Consider the following 15,440-nt stretch of genomic DNA (forward strand, 5'->3'; position numbering starts at 1 on the left):
GTATCCAGGCAGTGAGAACAGCAGCGCGTGTGGTTGTCAAGGAGCCCTTGCAGGGGAGAGGATGCTGTGTATAGTCAGCTGCTGGCAATGATCAACAACATAACCCAACAACTACGGAGACTTTCATGTAATAAAACATCACAAGGTGCTTCACAGGAAATTAAATATGAATATAATATCGAGTATATAAAACGAAATGGGAGCAAAATGCTGCTGAAGCTGGGGATCTGGAATAAAGCAGAAAATGCTGGGGGCAAACTCAGCAGGAGTTGGCAGCATCTGTGGAGAGCTAACGTTTCCAGTTCAATTTGACTCTTACTCGAAACTCTTAAAATAAAATGATGCCCAGCCACATAAGGAAATATTATATCAGATGACCAAAAGCTCGGTCAAAAGGTGAGGCTGGATTTTCCGTTCTGGAGACTATGTCCCTACGCTGGCGAGGGGATGGTGAGGAAAACTGGCACAGAACGGCCACCGATTCCATGTTTTGCTGGGGGCTAGCAGGGAGGCAGCGTAGAGCACCAGGCTCTAGCTGCCAATATGGCCTGGAGAATTGCCGGGTCCGTGGTCACGCATGCGATGGTGGCAGCCTTAAGCAGCCGCACCGTAATTCATGGCAGATGCTGCTCACGGACTCTGCCCACAAAGTAGTGCCCCTCCTTCGGCTGGCTCGCGTGCCCCGGACCGCCCCAGCTTTGAATATGTCCACCCCTGTCCACAGATTGGCCATCCTCCGACTGTGGCACCGCTGGACTGAGTCCGCATCCACCATGCTGAGGATCCGACGGGTGAGACCACACGTGCCCCACGCCGTCAGGAACTTGGCCGGTCGGGGATGGAGCATCGCAGGGCAGGCCTCCGCCAACGTACGGACGCCGTAGATACAGTGTAGGGTGTACTTTTCGGGGGCAGAGCATCATGAACGTAGCACTGCCTCCGATTTTGGCGTCACGGGGATTCTCTGCCTCGTCGCCGAACGTGATTTCGCTGTCGGGGATTGGAGAATCCAGCCCGTGACTTTTAAGGAATGTCTCAAAGGAGGAAAAGGAGATGGAGAGTGGATTCGAGAGGGAATTCCTGAGCTTAGGCCTTGGCATCTGAAGGCATAGCCATGCACCAACAATGGAACAATTAAAATTGGGGATGCTCAAAGGAACAGTAGAGGAGCATAAGTATCTCAGAGTTGTAGCACCCTTCAGCACTTGTTACCAACAGTTAGAACCTACTGTATTACCAACATTTATATGTAACCCCACTATTTAAAAAGGGAGGGAGAGAAAAAATGGAGAATTACACACAAGTTAGCCTGGCATCAGTAGTGGGGACAATGCTAGAGTCTACTATAAAAGACTGTGATAACTGTGGTAGTCACCACTGATGTATTTTAGTGTATATATGGTTTTACGGTAAGGCCCCTGTACTACAGGTACGGGGTAGATCCCTGCCTGCTGGCTCCGTCCAGTAGGCGGAGTATAAATATGTGTGCTCTCCGTACACAGCCATTTCGTCAGCTGCTGTAGGAGGCCACACATCTCTGTAATAAAGCCTCGATTACATTCTACTCTCGTCTCGTCGTAATCGATAGTGCATCAATAACACAATGTTTGGAAAACATTAATGGGATTGGACAAAGCCAGCTTGGATTATGAAAGGCAGTGCCCAACCATAAATACTAAATCATCCCAATTTGGAGCGTGCACATTCACTAAAACCATCGGCTTTCCTTCTAGTGTCCCAGTGACTGTAACATACCTGATCTGCCACAACCTTACATGCCTGGAACCGGACTCTTTTATTAATTAAAATCACCCCAGGAACTACTATCAAAGTCCAAGTGGAACACTCGGCATACCCAGCCCTTCCAAAGCCTAGTGTGATGTTCACCCTCAATTGAGTCTCCTGGAAAAGCATCACATCGACACTTAGATTCTTCAAATGAGAAGAAAAAACTCTTGCTCGATTCACTGGGCCCCCCCAAACCCCTAATGTTCCATGTGACTAGTCTGATCAGTCTCACCACCCTGCCTCCCTCGGGTCAGCCATTTCCACTGCGAGGGATTATCCCCTCCATCTTCCAAATCCCTAATACCAGGGCCCATCCAATTTGGTCACCAGCCCCACCCTTAATATGAGGCAAAGAAAAACCCTTGATCACCATGAGCAACCCAACCCCCCCCCCCCCTTTCCCTTCCCCTATTCCATAAATTCTTCAGCTACTTCCCCTCAAAGCACAATAGAATTCGGCCTTTTGGCTGATTCCTTGGCCACCAGTCAACCGCTCGAATCGAGTCCCACCCATCTCTCGAGTGCCACAAAGTCTGAGTTCTCCTCTTTGAATACTAACACCAAATACAATGTTGCAACTTCTTGAATTTCTCATTCTCTCTGCTGCTTGACTTAAAGATACATGCCCACGAAGCAACCATGGAACAAAAATAATGGCAAAAATAAAGATAGGGGAAATAAGGAAACCAATGGGGAGGACACTTACACCCCCCCCAAAGGAGTTACACCTCACTCCCCAACAGTCGCCATGCAGTGAAATCTATTGGATTGCCCACCATGTTTCTTGCTTCCCCTGATGCATATATTATAAAGCCGGATGTGGAATTGGGTCCTTATGTGAGCATTAATTGACCACTTAATGTCCTTAATTGGACAAAGGATGGGTGGGTTCTGTGCCTTACCCACTCACCTTAATATGCGAGACCGGTTGGGAAGGTTCTAGGCATGTTACCCATTTTGTTTTACGTGCCTTCCTCCACCCCATCTTCAGATTTGTCAGTGGGGTACTATAAAATTCATTCCACAGTCTCTATTGTAAAGGCGGAAACATTGCAGGTAATTTTCACACAGTAAGTTCTTACTAATATTGAGATAAATGACCAGATAATCCTTTTTAAAATAGCGGATCAAGTGTTGGTAAGGAAACCAGGAAAATTCCCATGCTCTTCATACAATTATGCAACCTAACCACAGTGAAAGGAACATCAATATAGCACAAAGTCAGGACAGTGCTTATATTGGAGTGGAACTTCCAGGCGATGGTCCAGGTCCTTATTCTAGATGGTAGAAATCGCAGTTTTGGAAGGTATTGCCTAAGGAGCCTTGGTGAGTTGCTGCAGTGCATCTTGTTGCTGGTACACACTGCTGCCACTGTTCGTCTATGGTGGTGGGAGTGAATGTGGAAGGTGGCGGATTGGATGCTAATCAAGTGGACTGCTTTGTTCTGGATAGTGTTGAGCTTGGACGAAGAGACTTGGATGACGGGACCAATTGTGTCGTAGCTAAATCTGCCAATTACATCAACGTAGGAAATTAAGTTGTCAAGAAGAGGTGGAGAGTCTGCAAAGGGATATAGACAGGTTATGTAGTGGGCAAAAATTTGACAGATGGAGTATACTATAGGAAAATGTGAAGTTCTTCATGTTAACCGGAAGAATAGAAAAGCAGTGTGCTGGTTAATTGGAGAAAGATTCTAGAACTCAATGGTACAGATGCATCGGGGTGTCCTGGTACATGAATCACATAAAGTTAGTTTGCAGGTTCAACAAGTGATTAGGAAGGTAAATAGAATGTTTGCCAGAGGAATGGAATATAAAAGTAGGGAAAGTTTTTGCAGCTACACAAGACCTTGGTGAGACCACATCTAGAATACTCTTGTGCAGTTTTGAAATGAAAATGAAAATGAAAATCGCTTATTGTCACGAGTAGGCTTCAATGAAGTTATTGTGAAAAGCCCCTAGTCGCCACATTCCGGGGAGGCTGGTACGGGAATCGAACCGTGCTGCTGGCCTGCTTGGTCTGCTTTAAAAGCCAGCGATTTAGCCCAGTGAGCTAAACCAGCCCCTAGTGAGCTAAACCAGCCCCTAGGGAGCTAAACCAGCCCCTTTAGTTTCCTTATTTGAAAAAAAGAAAAAAGGCTACCATTTAAGACAGAGATGAAGATAATTTTTTCTCCTCAAAGGTCGTTAGTCTGTGGAATTCTCTTTCCCAGAAAGTAGGTGCTTAAATTTATTGTAGGCGGGGTAGATAGTTTTTTGATAGACAACACAAGTCAAGGATTGGCAGGCTGATAGGAAGGTGGAACTGAACCCATGGCTAGAGAAACCATGATCATACTGAATGGTAGAGCACACTCAAACGGCCAAATGGCTTACTCTTGCTCCTAAGTATTAGACAAACCGATTATTAGACAAACTAATGGGGCTAAAGGCAGGTACATCCCCTGGACCAAATGGCTTGTATCCTAGGATCCGAAAAAAAGTAGCTACAGAGATAGTGGATACATTGGTTGTAAATTTCCTAAAATCCTTGGATTCTGGAGAAGTACTGGAGGATCGAAAAACTGCCAATGTGACACCTCTTCAAAAAGGGAGGAGGCAAAAAGCGGGTATCTATAGGCTGATTTGCCTAACAACAATTGTTGGAAAAATGTTGGAATCAAGTATTAAGGAAGTAATAGCAGCACATTTGGAAAATTATAATCTAACCAGGCAGAATCAGCATGGCTTCATGAAAGGCAAATCATGTCTGATTAATTCATTAGAGATTTTGATGAAGTCTCACCTAGGGTGGATAGAGGGGAACCATTCGATGTGTTGTATTTAGACTTCCAGAAGGTGTTCGCCAAGGTACCTCATAAAAGGTTAAGTCAAAAGATAAGAGCCTATGGTGTTGGAGGTAGTATATTGGCATGGATAGAGAATTGACTAATGGCAGGAAACAGCAAGTGGGGATAAAAAGGGTTCTTTTCAGGTTTGCGACCTGTGACCAGTGGGGTTCCACAGGGATCAGTGCTGGGACTGCAACTGTTGACAATATATATTAATGACTTGGAGGAACAAAGTAAATATTCTGTAACCAAATTTACAGATGACACAAAAATAAGGGGAAAGACAAGTTGCAAGAGGGATAAAGTTTTCAAAAAGATATTGATAGGTTTATTAAGTGGGAAAAAAGTTGGCAATGAAGTATAATGTGTGAAAGGTTGTCGTTTTTAGACCTTATATTGAATTTAGTTTTTAAAACTTTTGTTTTCCACTAAGTACTGAAGGGGTTAAAACACGTCTTTATTATTCTGTATTACACATGCAAGCTGTTTAGGTGTAACTGCAGGAAGCATGCCCAAGCACACATTTCACTGGTGATGGGGCCGAGGGAGAATGGTCTTTCTCAAGAATAAAAAGGAATTAAGCATGATCTTTTCACCATTTTTGTAGTGGTGTCAAGTTATCTGGGGAATAGACATTATACTCCAGTGCTAAATATTGGGAGAAAGCATATATATGCCTTTAGACTGATTAGATGTTGTAATTAAATAGGCATACACCTGTGATAATTAGTTAGTCATGCTCATATACTATGCATGATGTAACCTTAACAAACAAGTGATTGGTATATGTTAATTACTTGTAACGGAATCTGAAGTATAACTGTCTGTATAATTCTTGAATCTGGACTCTCTGGGATCCCAACTTGGAATGCCATAAGGCCATGATACAGCATTGTCATAATTCTCAGGTGGGCCCATCCCTTCGAGGTCACACGGTCTAACTGTGTTTATCTGAGGGAACTTTGCAAATTGGAACCTACTTTCAAATTTGCAGCTTCAAGCAAAATAAAACCAAACAAAACTTTTTTATCCTAACAGTACTTTGTGCACTTTGAGGTACGATGGGGTGGGGCACGCACAGTAACATAGTGGTTAGCACAGTTGCTTCACGGCTCCTGGGTCCCAGGTACGATTCCCAGCTTGAGTCACTGTCTGTACGGAGTTTGCACATTCTCCCCGTGTCTGCGTGGGTTTCTTCTGGGTGCTTCGGTTTCTTCCCACAATTCAAAGATGTGCAGGTTAGGTGGATTGGCCATGCTAAATTGCACTGTGTCCAAAAAGGTTGGTGGGGTTACTGGGTGATGGGGATAGGGTGGAGATGTGGGCTTAGGTAGGGTGCTCTTTCCAAGGGCCGGTGCAGACTCGATGGACCGAATGGCCTCCTTCTGCTCTATAAATTCTATGTAAGAAGTCTTAAAGGTTAAAGTCCAACAGGTTTGTTTCAAACACTAGCTTTCCGAGCACTGCTCCTTCCACAGGTGACGGAGGAAGGAACCTGAGGAAGGAGTAGTGCTCCGAAAGCTGGTGTTTGAAACAAACCTGTTGGACTTTAACCTGATGTTGTAAGACTTATTAATGTGCTCACCCCAGTCCAACGCCGGCATCTCCACATCGTAAATTCTATGATTCTCTGACCCTGCCAGACTTGGTTGGGTGGGTTGATTGGGGTGAAGGGACAAAAGGGGGGTAACACTGATTTACACACTTAACGTTTCAGGTCATACTTGGGTCTTGAGTAAAGGTGAATATAATTACAGCTTGGCATGACTGTCAGATTTGGACTCTTGAGAGTAAAATACAAACAGGTTTAATTATACCTCTTCACTGTGTGGGGAGGATTCAGCACAATGGTTGTTGCTGTGATACTAAAGTCCAACCTTCCCACTGCGGCTCGGCCTGTTCCAGACTTGCCGGTTCCTAAGCAACTGGGATTCCACAAGCGCTCTTTCCAGATTTTCCTTTCACCGGTTCACTCTGCCGTCCAAAACCCGAGAACAACCCCTTTCATTCCCGCAATAAAGGAAAATAATCTTTCTTCTGTTTTTGTTTCAATTGGCTCTTCTCCAGGCAGGCTATCCAGATACAAAGTTTACATTACAACGGTTTCCAAGGCCAGCCAGTAAGGAAGTGTGACCTAAAGAACGCAGACAGTCAGTTGGTTACAGTCTTTCTGCAAGTTTCTCCTCAGGCTCATCTTTGACTTCCAACCAGCGCAGTGGAGCAATGGCCGAGGACGGGGAATGTCTCGCTGGGGACAAGCTTCGTCCCCCAGAGGACACGCCAGGAGACAACGAGTTAAATAAACCGCATTCGGCTAAACTTGACAGCGAGCTTTCACCTCCACTCATCTCCATCAACCGCAGTGGTGGTAAAGGTGAGTCCAGGCTCCTCATACCAATTGTTCATAGCCAGAGCGTTCACAAGATAGCGAACTTCCACAGTCACTGAAGCAGAAAACTTACCCAAGACATGACTAGGGGTACATTTTCATAGTAACTTAATTGCAGTGTTAATGTAAGCCTACTTGTAACACCAGTAAAGATTACTATTATTACAAGAAGAATCAGTTAACTGAAGTATTAAGTTATGGGTTTGGGAATAAAGAACAAAATCGTTTGTTTGTGGTGAAATATTCTTAAGATCCATGTGCATAGGGTAACAAAATGTTCAGGCCACCAGAATCTCAGAGGCTGAGAAACAGCCACCCAAAGTGTCCGCAGCATTCCCGGCAGCACTGCCAACAAAAAGGATCCATAACGGACAGTTTAAAATTCTGTTATCAAATTCTCCAACAGGTGGATTCACAACCATACCTGGGAGTTTTTTTTACACAGAGGGTAGTGGGTGCCTGGAACTCGCTGCTGGAGGAGGTGGTGGAAGCAGGAACGAGAGTGACATTTAAGGGGCATCTTGACAAATACATGAATAGGATGGGAATAGAGGGATACTGACCCAGGAAGTGTAGAAGATTTTAGTTTAGACAGGCAGCATGGTTGGCACGGGCTTGGAGGGCCGAAGGGCCTGTTCCTGTGCTGTACTTTTTTGTTCTTTGAGTTCATCTTGAAAACAATCTACAGTGGAGATTTCACATTCAGCGGATAAAGCAAACAGGGTTCTAGAATTTCTTTTTTTTAAAAATAATATTTATTGAAAAATTTTGAATTTATACAACATCAAACCATACTAAAATACAAACGATAACAGTAATGACAACAATCATGAACCTTCGCCCCTCCTCAATGAACAATGAACAACCCAACCCAAGGGCAGCACGGTAGCATGGTGGTTAGCATAAATGCTTCACAGCTCCAGGGTCCCAGGTTCGATTCCCGGCTGGGTCACTGTCTGTGCGGAGTCTGCACATCCTCCCCGTGTGTGCGTGGGTTTCCTCCAGGTGCTCCGGTTTCCTCCCACAGTCCAAAGATGTGCAGGTTAGGTGGATTGGCCAGGCTAAATTGCCCTTAGTGTCCTAAAAAATAAGGTTAATGGGGTTGTTGGGTTACTGGGATAGGTATACGTGGGCTTGAGTAGGGTGATCATTGCTCGGCACAACATCGAGGGCCGAAGGGCCTGTTCTGTGCTGTACTGTTCTAATTCTAATTCTAATTAACAACAACTTAAGTTAACTGTTGCTCGTTTTACTGGAGTGTATTAACACGCCTCCGTTTAAAGGCCGTGTGCTTAACACTGCTATGGCTCTGTGTATGTAATTATGCTCAGGAGTCGCCAGGTGCCGTATTTAGACACCTCACAAGTATATCAAGGTCAGGTTCAAAGTAATAAATCTGTACACCGATTAGTAAGTCCAAACGATTGATATTTATTATGACAAATATAATAAATACACATGAATACGCTAAAGAGACTAACTTACTTCTAATACTAAACAACTAAAATACTTATCTAGACAGGAACAGTCAAGGTCAGGGAGCAAGGCCTTCGTCCCGTTCTTGGTCTGCAACTCTCAGGTACTTAAAGTTGTCAGGGTCTAGCAAAGTCTGGATCACGTAGCGATCGTTGAATTGGCACTTACAGTTCGATGGCTGATGCTCAACGGCCGGTGCTGAAACTGGAGTCAGGATGCGATGTAACAAGTCTGGGCCGGAGTCTGGAAGCAACAGACCGAACCATGTGCGGGGTCTATTCTTTTAGTCCCTAGAAGTCCGTGCCCCTTCGGGGCGGGTCTTTTACCTGCCATGTATCGATTGGGCCTTTCCCAATCGATATCTTCCAAACCCCCCAATCTGAGGGTCGTTTCTCGATGGGTGGGCTGTCCCTATGGTTCTTTGTGTTGGATACAGTGGTGCCGTTCTGTCTGGGCGTCTACTCAAAAGTATCCGTTCATACTTAAATGTTTCTATTGTGTGGGGTCTGGATCTGGATCACCTCATTACTATGTAGATCTTGTTGCCATTTACACCTTTGGCTGAGACTCTGCACCTGGCCACAAACTGGTTTCTGTACGTGCAGAATGCTAATTAGTCTTCTGCAAACTGCTTGTCCTTGCTAAGACTGTTTTTCCCTGCAGCCTTAGCAGTTCTCCATTTTGTAGCCCAGTGTCCATCTTAGGTGGCTACATAACACAGTGTTAAGTTACATAACCGTAGCGAAAAAAATATAGAAACTATAGTAAGGAACACCCCCCCCCCCCCCCCCCCCCCCCCCCGGGTTGCTGCTGCTATTGACCAAGATACCTATCTTTGAGCCAGGAAGTCCAGAAAAGGCTGCCACCGTTTATAGAACCCTTGTACTGATCCTCTCAGGGCAAATTTGACCCTTTCCAACTTTATAAATCCCGCCATGTCATTGACCCAGGTCTCCACACTTGGGGGCCTCGCATCCTTCCACTGCAGCAAGATCCTCCGCCGGGCTACTAGGGACGCAAAGGCCGGGACACCGGCCTCTTTCGCCTCCTGCACTCCTGGCTCCACCACAACTCCGAAAATCGTGAGTCCCCACCCTGGTTTGACCCTGGATCCAACCACCCTCGACACCGTCCTCCCCACCCCCTTCCAGAATTCTTCCAGTGCTGGGCATGCCCAGAACATATGGGCGTGGTTCGCAGGACTCCCCGAACACCTGGTGCACCTGTCCTCACCCCCAAAGAACCTACTCATCCTAGTCCCGGACATGTGGGCCCGGTGCAGCACCTTAAATTGGATGAGACTAAGCCTCGCACATGAAGAGGAAGAGTTGACTCTCTCCAAGGCATCCGCCCAAGTCCCGTCCTCTATCTGCTCCCCAAGTTCCCCCTTCCATTTAGCCTTCAGCTCCTCCACTGACGACTCCTCCACCTCCTGCATTACCTTATAGATGTCAGACACCTTCCCCTCTCTGACCCACACCCCCAAAAGCACTCTGTCCATCGTCCCCCGCGAGGGCAGCAGAGGGAATCCCTCTACCTGTCGCCTAGCAAACGCCTTTACCTGCAAGTATCTGAACATGTTCCCTTGGGGAAGCCCAAATTTATCTTCCAGTTCCGCCAGGCCCTCAAACCTCCCGCCAATAAACAGGTCCCTCAATTTACTGATGCCCACCCTTTGCCACCCCCTAAATCCCCCATCCTTGTTCCCCGGGATGAACCGATGATTGCCACCCAGTGGAGCCTCCATCGAGCCCCCTGTTTCCCCCCTATGCCGTCTCCACTGTCCCCAGATTCTTAAGGTCGCCGCCACCACCGGGCTCGTGGTAAACCTCGTAGGGGAGAGCGGCAACGGCGCCGTTACCATGGCACCCAGGCTCGTACCGGTTCTAGAATTTCTGAGGAGGAATCTCTGATATTGCAACAAAAGTATCAGAGTTATAGCTTCCCAAACATTTGTTTGATTGATCGTGAGTATACAGGTTGTGTGTGGGATCCTTCAATGGTGAGGCATACAAAATACATGTTGCATGAACCATAAGCAACATTCCAGTTCAGAGCAGTAGACCAGACTCTTCCAGCCTGCTGATCCTAGTGGATCTGGTTGTGGTCTAACTCCACTTTACTGTCTGCCCCCATAACCCTTGACTCCCTTGTCTGTCAAAAATCTGTCTTAGCCTTGATCCAGCCCCCATTACTTTCTGGGGAAGAGAATCCCACAGATTAACGACCACCTGAGAGAAAACATTTCTCCGCATATTCGTTTTAAAAGGGCGCCGTCTTACCATTAAACTGTGTCCCCTAGTTCTAGTCTTCCCAACAAGTGGGAACATCCTCCCAATATCCACCCTATCAAGTCTCCTCAGGTTCTTATCTGTTTCAATAAGATCGCCTCTCACTTTTCTATACTCCAATCGGTATAGGCCCAACCTGTTCAACCTTTCCTCACAAGGGAATCTCTTCACCCCAGGAATATATTGGTAAAATATTCTCTGGACCTCTTCTAACTCAATTTTTCAAATAAGGAGACCAAAACTGGACAAAGTATCTCAAATAGGTCTCACCAAGGCCCTATGCCGCTGCAGTAAAACTTTTCTACATTTATATTCCATTCCCCTGGCTAACATTCCATTGCTTTCCTAATCACTTGCTGTACCTGCATGCTAACTTGATATACCAGGACATCCAGATCCCTCTGTACCGCTGATCTCTCTTTATTTAAATGGTATACTGCTTTTCAATTCTTCCTGCCAAAGTGGTCAAGTTCACATTTTCACACTTTCTCCCATTTCCCATACTGCATGAATCAGTATGGGAAATACACCAGTGTTACATCCTTGATCACTGTGACGCCCCGCCACCTCTGCTGGGTCTGTCCTGCCGGTGAGACAGGACATACCCAGGAGTGGTGATAGTGCTGTCTAGGATATTGACTGTAAGGTATGATTCTGTGAGTATGACTATGTCAGGCTGTTGCATAATTAGTCTGTGAGACAGCTCTCCTAACTTTGGCACACGCCCCCAGATGTTAGGAAGGAGGACTTTGCAGGGTTGGCAGGGCTGGGTTTGCGGTGCCTGGTTCGATGCTGGATAGCCTGTCTGGTTTCATTCCTTTTTTGTGTTTTCTAGCAGTTGAATGCAACTGAGCGGCTTGCTAGGCCATTTCAGAGGGCATTTAAGAGTCAACCTCATTGCTGTGGGTCTGGAAATCTACCAAAGGAAATTGTCATAGCCCCAACAATTGAAATTGATCCATCTTTAAATCATTCCATTTAAACATTTTCATTATCAGAACTACCATTTCAGTAAGTCATGGCTGGTTTAGCTAGTACCACCGACATAAATGTTGGTGGAATATGGATATTAGTCTGTGCCGTTGGCACAACTAAAGTAGAAGAGGCACAGCCATTTAACATTCTAAGGCGATGGATATTCTGCTCCTCAGGCAGAAGCCCTGTCTCAAAGTGCTGTCAGGAACTCTTATTTGCTAACAGCTCTTTAAGCCCAGCAACACCAGTGGCAGTAGTAACCAGGACTGGCACCGCAAGCAGTCCCTATAGTTTTAAGTCAGGGCCAAGAAAATGTGGGGAATACCAGGTGAGGGAAGGTGAGGAGAGGGGTGGGATGGGGTTGGAAGGGAGCACCTGTGGTGGAAGACCTTGGGGACAGGTTACTCAATGTCAAGGAAGTAGAACTCCCCCACCCTTCCTGGTGAGGCTTGAGCAGGGTAACACGTTGTTTTGAAGGGCCCGCATGTAAAATCTGAGATGCACCACAAGTGGAAATCGGTTCCGCTCCCTCAATGTTCAGCTGATGTGCGACACACATTGTAGAGGTCATTGCCACCTACCCTGATAGCAGTCATGATACTGCATCAGTTCACTGTACCATCACCATTTGAACTACCACAAATGGGTGGTCATCAAGTCACGAGGGCTCTGCATTGACCATCTGAATCATGTCTCCAGTGCACCACCCTCACATACACTTTGGCAACATGCATATGACAAGAGCCATGCCGCCACACAAATGTAATTTAGCAGACCATTGGGGTGCTGAAACAACACTTGAGCTGCTTGGACTACTCCGGAGGAGTCCTGCAGTACTCTTAGAACATGTGTCAAGATGTTCTGCTGTATCCTGCAAATCCTTGTCATTATGAGGGCACCTCCTTTACCACCAAGTGTAAGAGCAGTTTGGGCGGAGAAATAGTAGGAGTTGGAAGAAGAGAGGAGACAACCAGGCAGCACCTTTCTGTCCGAGCTGTCTGTGATCAACTCATCTGTTTGCAATAGCAGTGAATACAACTCCAATTCCCCATTCAGTAACTGACTCACACCTCACCTTCTCTTTGATACAGGATACTACAATCCTCTGGCCACATTTTAAAAATAAAATGACTATAAATGCAAACATTCCAAACCAATTTTATCAATCAATCTGTCCCATATTCTATTCAAAAGTCAATTATTCACCCTTGGCATTCTCTTGAAGACTGTCGCCTGTATTTCTTTGCTGATCCTAATATTCCTGTGCAATTCAACCCAGTGGTCGCACATGTCCGATCAATGCTGCTGATGTTTGGAGTTGAAGAGATTGCAAATGGCCTTGTGGGATTATCTCATGCAGCTCTTCCCTCAAAGGCTTGACTTTGGACTCCGGCACCTCTGCATGGGCAGCAGCAGTCTGGGCTGGCTGGGTTTCAGGCAATAGCACGGGCACAGATAGAAAGGCAGTAGTGGAAGGAGGAATATCATAATCTTCAAACTTATGGCAGTGTTGTCAGGGGCTGAAGTGAAGCTATGCATGTGAAGTATGAGTTATGATTAATGGAGATTGTTGGTTGGTGGGTGAAGTGGGGGCTGTGAATTGAGCAGTTGTGTAATTTCAGTGTTACATTGGTGGGATTATGGAAGTTGAAGATATAATCACTGCCCTTGATCACTTATGTGAGATTGATTAAACTTGATTGAACTGCATTCAGGTCTTCATAGCTGCATTGCTGGCATTGACCATGATTGTTACTTGTTCCCACTCCCTTCACAGTACCTCTCTGGCGGGCCTGCTAGACCTTTATGGATAGAGAACTTCTCTCCTGTTTACCTCCTACATTAAGGCCTCCAATGTTGCTTTGGAGAACCTTGCAGCCCACCCTCTCCCCTCTTATTACCACAGTCACTCTAGTTGTAGGTTATGTACACTGTCCCAGAAATCTCAGCACTGGCTCTCATCAAAATGCACTTTTCCTTTAGGAGATGCAGGTTAGCTTGACCTCTTTCTGGCCTCTCACAATTTTTCGCCCCCTGCCCAGACATGCAGTCTTTCAACACTATGCTTTCTGTTGACTGCATGCTGCATGCTGACAGTAGGAGCAGCAGTTTTTGAGTTGCATTTGAAGCAACGGACAAAGGTTAATCATCCATCTTGATCTCTGTATCCAATTCTAGGCTTAATCAAATGCCACAACTTCATATTTCCTTATGGTCTGGTATGGTCTGGAAGAAGCTAACAGCAGGAAGTTCCCAGTTAAATAACATGGAGGGAGTGGGTGGTGTGAGTGAAGAGAAGTTAAATGAGATCACAAACAACAAGCAAGTTTCAGTGATTCACAAGCATTTAGCAGTGAGTTTCTGGGACAACTGCTGATGTAAATTGTTGATAAATAGTACAAATATAGTGATTTGATTCCCTATTTTTGAGCTGTATCGTGTAGATCAAAAGTTGCTTGGTAGTCCAGAACTTGAATATAGCCCATAATGTCTATCGTGGAAATTATAATAAAGACAAATTCTTTGAGGTTCAATTAAGGAAATTTATTTGACACAAATATTTGCAGAGAGGGGAGTGGTCTGGCTGCATAGCCATTCCACAGCACTCTGAGTTATACACTTGAAAACCATTATATTTATCGTGTGAAATAAGCAACTTTGAAGAGATAAACTTTGGGAACATACGCAAGAGGAAATATGAATATTTTGGTTTAAAAACAATTTGAGTACACATTTTGTTGTCCTTCGGAAGAACAACTTATTAACATAATAAGGCCGAATCCTGACCTACGTTGCCTGACCTACTTATTTTTGTTCAAAAGCAGAGTTAAACTATAGTCATACATTCCCAGCATTCTTTAGCAAGTCCCTTTCTTATAAAATATAGTCGCGCAGCTAAATAAAATGAATACCCTTAAGTGGACAATTAATTTGCACACTAAAGTCCCTTCTGCAACGTCCAACCTTTGGGGGGCTGTATTTGGGAGGTACTCCAGAGGGATGCACTGCAGGATCCCCCACATCTTCCCATCCACGGATTGCGCAGGAACTGCCCAGAAAATTGAAACTTCCAATGGGCAATTACCCTGCACTAGAATCCATGTGATACTCTGAGTTAAATTGAAGGTTTTGGGCTGTTTCAACTGTCTTACTAGAATAGTAACCCAGGAATAGTTAGAAGGACTATCACCACTTCTAACTCCTGGCTAACTATAGTACTGAGCCCTCCAAACTCCCACAGGTCCCCCCCCCACCCCCCCCAATTAATCCCCCCACCAACCAACCCCCCCCCCCCCCCCCCCAACTAAGCTCAGTTGAAGGGTTATGATGTTTAATGTGTTCCATGTTGGGATGTACGGCCTATATATCTGGTGAAATTCATATTTCTCACATTACTCATTTGTGTGGTATGCAGGATGTCTTCTTGGTTGAATGTCAGCATCCTGTTTGTGGAGAACACCACCTTGAGGCACCTTACCCTTCTTGGGTAATTTGAGATAGACTGGGCATTTTTCAGAACCAAAAGTGGGGATCTTTCGGCCATTCATCTGTGTGGTGTTCTTTGTGTTGCTAAATTCAGGATGGTTTGCGTAGTGTTCACAAAGACCACAAAATAGCTTGAACTTGAACAAAACTATAAATGTATTAATACTTCTAATTTGGATTTGACACGTACTCCTAAAGAATACAC

At 45.4% G+C, this 15,440-nt stretch overlaps 1 protein-coding gene across 2 annotated transcripts in view; it reads left to right on the top strand.

The window, feature by feature from the left end:
• Positions 1 to 58: 58 nt before the first annotated feature.
• dnah5l (dynein, axonemal, heavy chain 5 like) overlaps positions 59 to 15,440 on the top strand; it is a 493,661-nt gene continuing 478,279 nt past the window's right edge. Inside the window, exons 1-2 of one of the 2 annotated variants that reach the window (XM_038797876.1) lie at positions 59 to 396; positions 6,686 to 6,992. In XM_038797876.1, coding sequence (XP_038653804.1) covers positions 6,842 to 6,992 — 151 coding nt within the window. In that variant the 5' untranslated portion in view covers positions 59 to 396; positions 6,686 to 6,841. The remainder of the gene's footprint in view (positions 397 to 6,685; positions 6,993 to 15,440) is intronic. The other variant, XM_038797875.1, reaches the window with a different exon arrangement.

The sequence above is a fragment of the Scyliorhinus canicula genome, chromosome 5, assembly GCF_902713615.1.
Source record: "Scyliorhinus canicula chromosome 5, sScyCan1.1, whole genome shotgun sequence".
Classification (NCBI taxonomy): domain Eukaryota; kingdom Metazoa; phylum Chordata; class Chondrichthyes; order Carcharhiniformes; family Scyliorhinidae; genus Scyliorhinus; species Scyliorhinus canicula.